This window comes from Syzygium oleosum, unplaced genomic scaffold (assembly GCF_021117445.2).
Source record: "Syzygium oleosum isolate NSW1041296 unplaced genomic scaffold, Sole_v2.1 Sole_v2.01, whole genome shotgun sequence".
Taxonomy (NCBI): Eukaryota; Viridiplantae; Streptophyta; class Magnoliopsida; order Myrtales; family Myrtaceae; genus Syzygium; species Syzygium oleosum.
The window spans coordinates 23,093,755-23,105,544 of record NW_026607485.1 but is presented as its reverse complement, the minus strand read 5'-3'; the positions used below and the strand labels follow the sequence as shown (position 1 = coordinate 23,105,544).

Genomic DNA, 11,790 nt, shown 5'->3' with positions numbered 1-11,790 from the left:
ACATTGCACCTCTCTTCAGCCGCAGCAAATTGCCGCGAGTGGCATATTGCTCGAAACGCCGACCAATCCTTCGGACAAAGGCGTTCCAAGCATAGTCCTGGCAACTCTTGTGGGAGATTTCCAGTTTCTCGCCGTTCTCAATTTTATCGAATTGAAATTAAGCAGAATTTCACAAGGGGAGATAGAAGGTAACCACTCGTTTATTGAGAAAAGTGTCAAAAAAATCCTAAACCTTTTGCATTAGTGCCAATTTAGTCCTAAACCTTTTTTTAGTGACAATTCAGTCATAAACCTTTTGCATTTGTTCCAATTTAATCCTAGACCTTTTTTTGGTGCTAATTCGGTCCTTCCGGTTAATAGCTATTCACGTATCGAAGAATTGAATTGGCACCGATACAAAAGGTTTAAAACTGAATTGGAATCAAAAAAAGGTTTAGGACTACATTAGCACAAATGCAAAAGGTTTAAGACTGAATTGGCACAAATAAAAAAGTTTAGAACTAAATTGGCATAAAAAAAAGTTTAGAAACCCACCTGTGCATGGCCGAGTTGGTAGGTGTTTTCTTTCCCTCTCCAGAGGTTTTGGGTTCGAATCTCCGCTCGGTTCCGTAATTTAAGTGGGGGGCCCTGGCGGTGGGTTGCCGAGCTAGTCTCCCCTAAGGTATAGGCGCCCCGATTACCCGTGTGGGCTTGTCCCCGGGGAATGGTGGCGGATCCTCGGTTACAAAAAAAAAGTTTAGGACTAAATTGGCACCAATGTAAAAGATTTAGGACTTTTTTGACAATTTTCCCCTCGTTTATTTGATAATTGATAATAACCTAAATTCTCACTTTAAATAGGAATCCCAATTCTAAGGAGAGGAAACAAAGTGACCGTTATGTTTATCGGACTAGAGTTATATTAATAAACAAGTGGGGAATATTCATCTAGTCAAAAGAGGAAACAAAATTAGTTCGAATTTTGTCCGATTTTGGTGTGACAAAGTAAAGAAGACATGGCCACGGTTGGTCACGTCTATCGATTAAGAAGACATGGCCACGGTTCAGGAACCGCCGGTTCCGGTTCGTGGCCATGTATGAACCGGAACCGCATTTGCGGTTCCGGTTCGTAATTTAAAAATTAATAAAATAAATTATAAAATAAAAATTGTCCTCCGTCGGTCATCGCTCGGGCTTCGCGGCCTTGGCCACGGTGGCGGAGGAGGGATTCAAGGCGGCGAGGAGATGAAGCGGGAGACGGGGGCGGCGGCGGCGGGGGGGAGAAGGAGGGGGCCGGGAGGGGGACGGGGATGGGGACGGGGAGGAGGAGCGGGGGGTCCTCCTCCTTCGGGGGCTGGGCGGGGTCGGGAGGAGGGGAGGAGGAGGGGGCGTCGGCGTCAGCAGCTGCGGCCATGGGCGGCGGCGGCGGCGGCGGGGGTCAGATCTGGGGAGACGGGGGGCGGGCAGAGGAGAAAAGGGGAGGAGGCGCAGGGTAGCAAGGGGGGAGGAGGAGGGGGCGTCGGCATCGGCGGCTGCGGCCATGGGCGGGGGCGGGGGCGACGGCGGCGACGGCGGCGGGGGTCAGATCTGGGAAGACGGGGGGCGGGCGAAGGAGAAAAGGGGAGGACCAGAGGAGACGCAGGGAAGAGGGGGGAAGGAGGGATTTGGAGGAGGACCGGAGGAAGTGGGCGTGGGTGGGGGTGGGAACGTGGGGATGCAAACTCCAACTTCCCAGAAAAAAGCTCTTGGAAAATTCAAACAGAATGAATAAATAAAGCAGAGCGAGGAAGATGAAGAAGCCATGGAAGAGGAGGAAACAGCTCCATTTACTTGTCCGAAAATCCCCACTTCTTTTCATTGCATGTGTGATGGGGACGTGAAGATGCAGACCAGTTGCAGATAATCCCTTTTCGACTTTTTTCCTGCGGTACAAAAGGGTGTCGAAAAGTAGGGCATTACCTGCAGCAGCAGTTTTTTTTTTTTTTTGAACCGGTTTCGGTTCCGAACCGTAGGCCCGGTCAACAGACCGGTCCCGGATTTGACCCGGGCCGGTTCCGGGCCAAAACCGGGCCCAAAATTATTGGAACCGGAACCGGGCCCGTAGGCCACGGGCCGGTTCCGAACCGCAGGCCCGGTCAACGGGTCAGTCCCGGGTTTGACCCGAGCCGGTTCCGGGCCAAAATCGACCCGTGGCCATGTCATTAAGCAATTGATTCACACACTGCCGGTGCATCTCATTGACGATGTGACGGGTACTCCTGTTGCATATACGTGCATATGCGGGTGCTTCCAACTATTTAGGAGAATTAACTAAAGGAAGGGTATGGCCAATTGAAAAAAAAAAAAAACTAATGGAGGGTGTATTAAATACCGAAAATTGAGGAAATAAAGATTTTCAAAAGTGGAAGGGCAATTGCACTACCTGGAGATTTAAATTTTGTTTCCTCTTTTTTGGTCAACAAAAATAAAACTTGCTTGGAAAAATCCGCATACGGTATGACCTAATTCTCTAAAAAAGCACAAGCTTTAACTCGTATGTCAATTTTGATTGAAACTTTTCGTTTTATCATATGAAAAGTCGTCAGTTTTATCTTGGTCTCAATTCTGATAATGCTACTCAATATCTTAGTCCAAATTATTCGCAAATAGTTCATCTCGATTTAATTTCTAATTTCATATAATTGACTTGTGTTTTTTCGGTAGACATCGAGTTCCGGGTATGTTGACGCTTGTCTTTACCGTGGTTGGATGCTATGTATGAGGCGATTCCTCTCAAGCCGACACCCATTGCTTCGGATCATCTGGTCATCATGATTGTTGAATGGACAGAACAACGCAAGAAAAGAGGAGTTCCTCTTCCATTAATGGTTGCACATAGGAAATCCATACAGCCTTAGTAATTTCTTTGTCATTTTCCTTTTTCCACTTGGTTTTTTCTTTTTCTGCTATCGGTCGGGGTATAGTTATTTCGATTGACATTATTTATTTTTCAAATCCTCGTTTTCCTCTCCTTTATTCCCTTTAATTTTTGGTGTTGGGCGGTTTTCGCAATTTTCCAATGGGCCTAACCTAGACATTTTCAATTGATCGTGAGACTTGGGCAACGTGATTTTCTTTTAAGTCTCAGGGCCCAACCCAGCCCGATTTCTATCGATTGGACCTTTTGTAGAAACTTTTATTTAGTAGTGGGCTTAGATGATGTATTTAAGTGAAAATACCAAATTGATAATAAGTTCAGATGAACTTGTGTTTGAAAACTCAATTACATGATTGGGGTTGATTGGGGTATAGTCGGATGACTAACCAAGCTACAACATTTCGCAATGACAACAGTTGGCCTAACTTTAAATCCAAAATTTGATGCGTAACACAAATTAAAAGACATAGAAAAAGAGAATAGTCGATAACGAAGGAGTAATGACTATAGCAATGACAGCAATTACATGGCATGATAATAATATCGACAAGGCCGTCACGATCTTTAAAAAATATGGTGCTCTTTAGTAAAACACTAGGAATGCCCCATCTCACCTAAATTGAGTGAATGCTCACCTGGTTCATCCTAAATCGGGTGAATTTTGAATAGGTATTCGCCCGGTTCACTCGAGTCAGGGTAAACCTTTGCCCCGTTCAATCTTAACCGGCTAAATCGAACATAACATACTACGACCGGTCTATATGAATGGATGACATCTCATGGTTAATCCCACACGTGTTGTCGAGCTACTCGATTGAGATCGTCTTGGTATCTTCCCGAGGTTTGGGCCGATTTGGCTGGACAAGACCAACTCAAGGATTCTGGAAATTTACTTCTCCAAGCCCAATTATCGAACCAGCCCTAAGTTGAAGTGGGTTTTTTCTCCATTTCAACTCCATAATGTAATTCCATTGCCTTGCGTACTCAAAGTAGTAATTATCTATAAAATAAAGGAAATTTTTTTCTCAATTTATATTGAAATAATTTATTTGGCCATTGTCCTACATCACTTAATTTAAAGTCACAAGATGAGATATTGACTAAACAAGGAATCTCCTAAATAAATAAAAAGAGTAATAGCGAACAAAATAAAGGAAACTAAATATTCCTTATTATAAATATTTAGAATTAAAGATTCTCTATCTAAACAAGACAACTGTACATTTGGTAATCAAGAAATGTATTGTGACATTCAATTCAATGATAGAATACTTCTATCTTTAATTAAGGCGCAATCTATGACTTGCCCCTTTAGTATCATTGCGATTGCTCCGCTTTAGCAAATTATCATGTTACTCCTCAAAATGCACTTTTAAGTTTATTTAGAGATCCTATTAGAGTGGCGCGGCCTTTTCTCTCTGAGAAAGCAAAAAGATCCTATTTGTTTACTCATATAACTAAAAATTTCCTTAAGAAACTAATTATCTAAAATAGGCGAACCAATTGATAAAATTTCGCTGCATGAAAAACATCGAATCTCTTCTTTTTTATAAAATGTGTCAACTTATTTGATCAAAATTAAATCTATTTCTTTTATAGATTGAAAAGCATATTATATCAAAAAAATTACTAAAACGGTCGTATTTTCCATAATTTTCTCGCTTTTACTCAAAACTTCACTATACATGTCCGCCTGTTTGCAATTTTCTCCACTTTATGATACCAAAACCGGACAAAAATTACATTATTTGATTTTCTCTTTTGGCTCGACCATATATTCCTCACTTGTCTATTTTAGCAATTTATATCTCGAAAGATAGTTGTGATGTCATAAGCATAATTCAAACGAGCACTCTCTTTCCTTTTTCTTTTTGATAAAGAATTTGGATTCCTATTTGGTGGTATCAGTATATCTTATATTCTCTCCCCTTGTGGAATTCTGCACCATATAAATCCTCCTCCTCTCTTTCTTTCTCGCACAACCCCCCAATTTCTGCTTTCTCTCAATCTGTGAATCACAACAATGGCGGCGAGTTGGGCCGATCTTCCCCCAGAGCTGCTAGAACTGTGCTCAAGACAACTTCTTCTAGAGGACTGGTTTGCATTCCGTTCCGTGTGCTCGACATGGCGTGCTGCCGCATTCAAAGAGAGGTTCGATTTCCCGTGGCTGATGCTCGCGGATGAGGACAAGAGCGCCGAGAGCAGGTGGGCCGAGTTCCGCTGCCTCTTCACCTTGCGAATTCACAGAGTTCTATTGCCGGAAGCGAAGAGCTGCCTCTCTTCGCGGGGTTGGATCTTGACTATCGGCAAAGACTCAGAAATGCACATGCTCAATCCCCTGTCTCGTGCCGCCACTCGCTACCGCGACGACATCATTGTTCTCCCTAGTGTGAACAAAATCTCCGGCTCGGATTATGATGAGGGCTCGGATTATGATGAGCTAGTCGTAAAATTTATCTTGTCTGCAAGCCCAGCTTCATCTCCAAACTATACGGTCATGGTCATTTACTGGCCCTCCGGACCATTATGCTATTGGAAACCCGGCAATGAGGAGTGGAAACTGTTGACTCTCCCGGACCCGCTCGATCCTGTTCTTGAAAATGTTCTTGATGTCATACATTATCAGGGCCAATTTATTGGAGTTAATTCATTCGGTAGTATATTAAGGTTTGATCCGGATGGACCAGATCCAATAGAAGTTCTACTGGAGAGGCCTCAGGAATTTCGTGATCTCATAAAATTTTGCGTGGATCTTTATTTGGTGGAGTCGGCGGGCCGTCTGTTGCTGGTCTCGCACTTCAGACTACTAGAAGATTCAAAAGATTATACCACCGGTTTCAAGGTTTTCGCCGTCGATTTAGATACTAGACAGTGGACGGAGCTTGAGAGCATAGGGAACGCGTGCCTCTTCGTGGGTTTTAACTCTTCCTTCTCAGTACATGTTGATGAGAACCAGCACAGTATCAAGCCGAACTGTATTTACTTTACCGGCTGCTGTGACATGGGAACATACTACATGGAAGACGGAAGAATTGAGTTTGATAAAAAAGCTGATTATAATCCTCATCCGCCCCTATGGATTGATTCTCCGCCTCTATGGATTGAACCAAGTTTTTGATGTAGCACTATATCAATTGTCCCTCATGTTCAAGTAGTATCGTTGCTAGACATTTAGAAGCATCTTTCTATTAGTAATTATTTGTGGTAAGATTTGCTTATATTAAGTTGCTATAGGGCTTGTTTTTTCAGTTGGTCATGGAAATTTACATATTTTGTTTATCTTTCTGTGTAGTGTATGACAAGTGGAAAGTGTTGCTTTTGAGATTGCACATGGTATGTAGAGATTGTGTTCTTGACATGCTCGGTAGGTTATGAAAATATTATCTGAATTATATTCAAGTCAACTCGATAAAGCTTATTACTTTAGTTCGATTCCACTCGAACATCTCAACACTCAACTCAAGACTCGAGCTTGATTGAACTTTGTCAACATTTATTTGGACTTTGCCACGATATTTGTATAGTATCAGATTGAATTAGATTAGATATGCAACAAAGGAAGAACCATACTAGAAGAGAAAACACGGACCAGTGCAAGTGGGGAGATAGTAAGCGGGTCAGGAAATCCGTAACACTCTTGCATCGGTTGTAGATCAATGAAACATCAGTTGCTGTTAATAAGGGTAATGAAGTGAGCGCAAGTATATAACGTGGCGGGGACGTGCTTACGAAGACACCAGAAATTTGGCCACTGAAGCAGACCATTTGTCCTTAATTACTACAGTAAAACTTGTATGCAGTGGAGGTAGTTTCTTTTGTTTTGCTTTCTTTTAGATGTTGGAAAAAATAAAAGTATGCAATATCATCCCTGAAATACGGTCTCTGAACTTTAGCTCAATATGCAATATCATCTATAAACTTTTAATTTATTCAGTTTGGTACACGAACTTTTGGTATATATATAATTCAGTCCATGGGCTACATAAAAGTGTTCAATGTTGTTTTTCCATTAATTTAACTTAACGAAATTTGCTGATTTGGATTTCAATCCAGTAAATTCGAATGATGCACAAAAAAGAAATTAAAAAAAATTCACATGTTGATTATCCACGTAGGATATTCAACTCATATTAGAATTTAATCATCATTTTAATTTTTTTAATTTAGAAAAATGATTATCCATGTTATTCGATGATTGTATGCTGAATTTGAGTTGAATGTCTTATGTGGATATCCACATGCACCGTTTTGTTTTTGTCCATAGCTCAAACTTTACCGGGTTGGAAACCAAGTTAAGAAATTCCATTAGCTTGAGTTAATGGAAGGAAAATATTGGATATTTTCACATAGTTTAGGAACCAGATTGAACATTTACCGAGAGTTCAGGGACTGCATAGTACAGAATAAAAATTCGAGGACAACTTAGAAATTGGGCCAAAATTTAGGAACCGTTTGTGTAATTATCCCAAAATAGAATACTAACAGTGCACAAGGCACAATGGAATTGCATGAGAAGAGGTCAATCATGTAGTTTGGGTCCAAAAGAAGTTTTTTTTGTTTATTGGGTGTGAAGAAATGGAAAAAAAGAAAAAGAAAAAAGAAAGTAGATATGTTAACGAAAGTAGTTTTTTAAGTTTTGGTCAATTTGGGAAGATGAATTCCAACTTTTGTGAGATAATAAGGATATTAATTTAAAAAAGATAAGAAAGATTTATTTAAGCAATAGAAAGTGATGGGGGTTAATGAAATCGTGATTTCAAATGTTAGGATTCAGTTTACTTTTGAATTAATAATGTTCTGTCCCTAGTTTGAAATTACATAGGGAAAAGTTTGAGATGATCTTTAGGATAATAATAATAATAATAATAAAAAGAGAAAAGAATAGTGATATAGTCATGGAGCCTTGGACAGGTCTACTGTTGGTATAATTCTTTTTCCATTTTTTAATGAGTGTTGTACAATTTGTGAAGAACTGCTTATATATCCGCTGAGCATATCCGCTGAGCGTGACCAAACAAAATTTGGACGTCTCAAAAATCATAAATCTATTATACGGATGCCATACTTATTATATAAATGCCAATTTAATCATAAAACTTTTAATTTAGTTAATTTAATCCTAAACATTTTGATAATTTATCAATTTAGTCTTTTCGGCCAACAATTTTAGGCAATTAATTTTCCAATGCCTTATTTTATAACAATTCAAATAATTTAAAAAATATTTCATCCTTTAATTCATTTGAATTATAAAAACTAGACTACTACAATTTTGCAAAAATCCCACACCTATCAGCTCCCTAAGAACGCGGGGAATCGATCTCCCCACCTCCCTTGCAAATGACAAAAATGATGCAATGAGATTTTAGCATTTGATTTTGTTTATTTTTCCATTTAATTTTTTTCTCTAATTTGGATATTTTAAAAATTTTGAAAAAAAAGAAGCTTTTTCCAGGCCTACTTTCGGCCTGCAAACACCTCATAATTAAACTTGAAAAATGAGAAGTTAAATGTATAAATTTAGATAATAAATAAATAAAAAGTTCGGATGATTTTTTTAGCAGTAAATGCTAGGATCCAGATCGTGTGCACTTGAGTAGCTCGTGCATCTGGTTTTTGAGAGAAACAAGCGACAGCATGATTATGCCCTATGATCTGCGCTAGTTGGATCGAGCATTGATCCGACGGTTGGCGTGAAATTTCCGTTCCACCGTGGAGCCTCGGTTTTTTATTTTATTTTTCCCTTTCTTTTTATATTTACAGCCGATTTGGCTTTATGATTTGGTTTTAAAAATTTTAATCCTTAGCTTTGGAATTATTAGAACCGTATATTTCACTCGGGGTTCTTCATCGTTGGCCAATCGAAAAGGAGATGGTCAGCTCATTTCAGTCCAAAACATTGCAACAGTTTGACCTGAATATTAGAGTCGACCCTCGCTCGATGCCGGCGAGGGCAGCCCTCGCCCAACCCCAACACCGGCGAGGGCCGCCCTCACCGACTTCCCTCCGCCATGGCTAACGGAAGGAAGAGAGAAGAAAGGAAAAAAAATAGAAAAAGAAAAAAGACGAAAATGTCCAAGGAGAAAGTATTATGAGGTAAATGTGTCACAAGTGGTATAATTTGGGGTTTTTCGTGTTACAAAAAAAAGTTCGGAGTAAATTTGTCATAGGTGGCATAGTTTAGAGTTTTTGATAATTTTTTCCCAAAAGCATCCCGAGTATTTGTTAAAAATAACCAGTTAATGATTTAATTGGTCAAAGCTGGTCAATTTGATTGGTCAATGGTCATGTGACCAACCTCTTCTTTTATTTGCTTTTCTTCCTTCTCCAGTATATTTATACATAAGATATCAAGTGTATATATATACAAGAGCACGCGCACCTGTACACACACATAGCAGTTAGAACTTTGTAATGAGAAAAGAATCCAACCGCAAAATCTTCATTGAATCAAATAAATAAACATACCTATTAATCATGAGAGATTGACAGTTCCTTATTAAGGATAAACATATTTATTTATTTCACTGATCATAATGATTTTCTTTTATTGTTTACACAAAAATGTTGTGTAGTGTACAAGTTCAAGTAACACTATATCCTTCTCCTCTCATGCGACCAAGGTTCTTGTAGTGAAAAGCCTAATGTTGAAAACAGAAGAGAAGTAGTTGACCCCGCTTAAGGAATCAATATAATTCCAACTCTTCGTTGTTTCTTCTTCCATGGACGAATTACAAACACACTAATTTCGCGTTTGCGTATAAGAGACCTTAAAGACATGTAAGGCAGCAGATAAGACAATAGAAAGCAAATACGCAGGCAGCTATTACGAAAGGTTCGTCATTGTTAAGTGTAAAATTTGAAGCGTCGAAAGCACAAATTCAAATATAACATTTAACCCTTGGGGACCAAGCCGTCAATAACATGGTTGTGGCGCGACATCGGACTCTTCAGCACGTGGACTTCCCAATCTTCGCCGAGGGTCAACACCCTCACCTTCACTTCCAGCAGGAGCACTTTGTGAACCCGTTGACATGGGAGGCAGAGAAACTATAGCGCCACAATGTCCCCCTATTATCCGCAAGCATCAACCCGGGGACATAGCGCCAGTCTCGGACCACAGAGGAGGATTGCCACGACCAGCACACTGCTCGGAATGCCGACAAATCCTTCAGACACAGAAGGTGTTGGGAGCGTGGTTCTTGCAAGTTGCAACATTGACATTGTAGCAGATCTACCCAGTTTTTTGTCATTCTTAATTTTATAAATTCGTATGAAGCATAATTTCACAGGGGGAGATAGATAATCAATTTCTATTATGTTAATTAGTGACCACAAAAGCTGTGTATATGTATATAGAACTTTCTTATTTGCTAATCGATAATGAGCTATACTCTCGGTCCAAATAGGAACCTAAATTTGAATGGGAAAAGAAAACAAAGTGCTCGTATGTATTATGCATATTATTACAATTATCTTCCAGAAACACAATTGCTAAAATAAGCATGCAAGGAATATTTCATCGTGCCAAAAGAGGAAACAAAATAATGTGAGTTTTGTCTGATTTTGGTGCGATAAAGTGGAGAAAGTTGCTAGTAGACCAACATGTATCCTGCATGTTTTAGTAAAAGTGACAATATTATACATGTATGTATACAGATGTAAAGGCCAAGGGAAAAATAGAAAGGGTGAACTAAAACTTTTGTTTTAGGAATTTTTTTTCAAATAATATGCTTCCAAAATTCATAAATAGAATGATTCTATCATGAATAGATAGATTGATATATTTTACCAAAAATAGATTTTAACATTAGCCGATGGTCGGCCTTTTTTTTAAGAAACAGTTAGTTATTTTAAGGAAATTTTTAATTGTCTGATGGTGGACTTTATAAATTTGTCACGCCTATGTAATAAGTATTCCCAGATGAGATTTAACCTTCTTGTCTGTAGCTGACAAGCGGTTCGCGTTGATTCTGCTGACGATGTGAATGAGTTTGCACTGAAAGCGGCGCCTTTGTGGAAACCAAGCTGCTGGTGACAGGGAGAAGATGTGCAACTAGAGTGGGGCTCTTGAAGATTTATGAATTAGAGATCTATGTTTTGTTCAAATCTGTTGTGAGGTTGGGATTGTGCAACTATGGTGGGGCTATTGAAGATGCAAAAGATGCCTCAACATCAGCTCCTCGGCACACTGTGGTCAGTGAGTTTCTACTTCAGATAAAAATTGATTGACATGATTGAAGCATTTGTAACCTTAATTTTTCTAAACATGGATCATTTCCCATGAGGGGCACACAAAAGAGGCAGGCTTTAGGAGCAGCCTAGGTCTCCCTGCAAGGGACGCAATTTAGAAAGTAGAGAAAGGGGAAGGAGACGGGGCAATTGCTGTTTATGTAGCGAGATTCAAATAATCTAATGCAGTCACGTGATTTTACGATATACATTTTGTTAGGGAAGGGTCTATTTGGACCTGCATGTCGAGCAATCAGAACACACTCATCTTCAAATTTTCTAATTACTCTACCATTAGACGTTGCCCCATGGTTTCAACAACTAAGAGAATTCTCTTTGGTTAAAATTGGATAACTCCATCAGTATCTAACCTTAAAATCATCGAATTATATGTTTTAGATATTAGAGACCACGCCACATCCTTACATCAGTGGTGCGGACCAGAAATAGAGAGGGAGAGAGAGAGCCTTGTATTGGTGAGAATTTTGGCTGATATTGTGTTTCTAAAGCAGATGTTCTTTCCTTGTTCCAGGATTACTTATGTCAGGGCGATGCTCTCATGTCAATGGAATATTTTGATGAAGCTGAAAAGTCCTATTCCATTCCACGTCCTTACAGATAGATCCCTCCATTCATCGGTCCAGATCTTTCAAGGTATGCTT

General features: G+C 39.7%; 1 protein-coding gene across 1 annotated transcript; it reads left to right on the top strand.

The window, feature by feature from the left end:
* The first annotated feature begins 4,919 nt into the window (after positions 1-4,919).
* On the top strand, positions 4,920-6,014 carry LOC115676236 (putative F-box protein At3g25750). Its single transcript, XM_030599111.1, has one exon. The coding sequence runs from the start codon at positions 4,920-4,922 to the stop codon at positions 6,012-6,014; it is 1,095 nt and encodes a 364-aa protein (XP_030454971.1).
* Positions 6,015-11,790: the final 5,776 nt, after the last annotated feature.

What these genes read in the sequence shown, in the direction of transcription:
- LOC115676236 (XM_030599111.1), top strand. Translation starts at nt 4,920, where the DNA reads ATGGCGGCGAGTTGGGCCGATCTTCCCCCAGAGCTGCTAGAACTGTGC.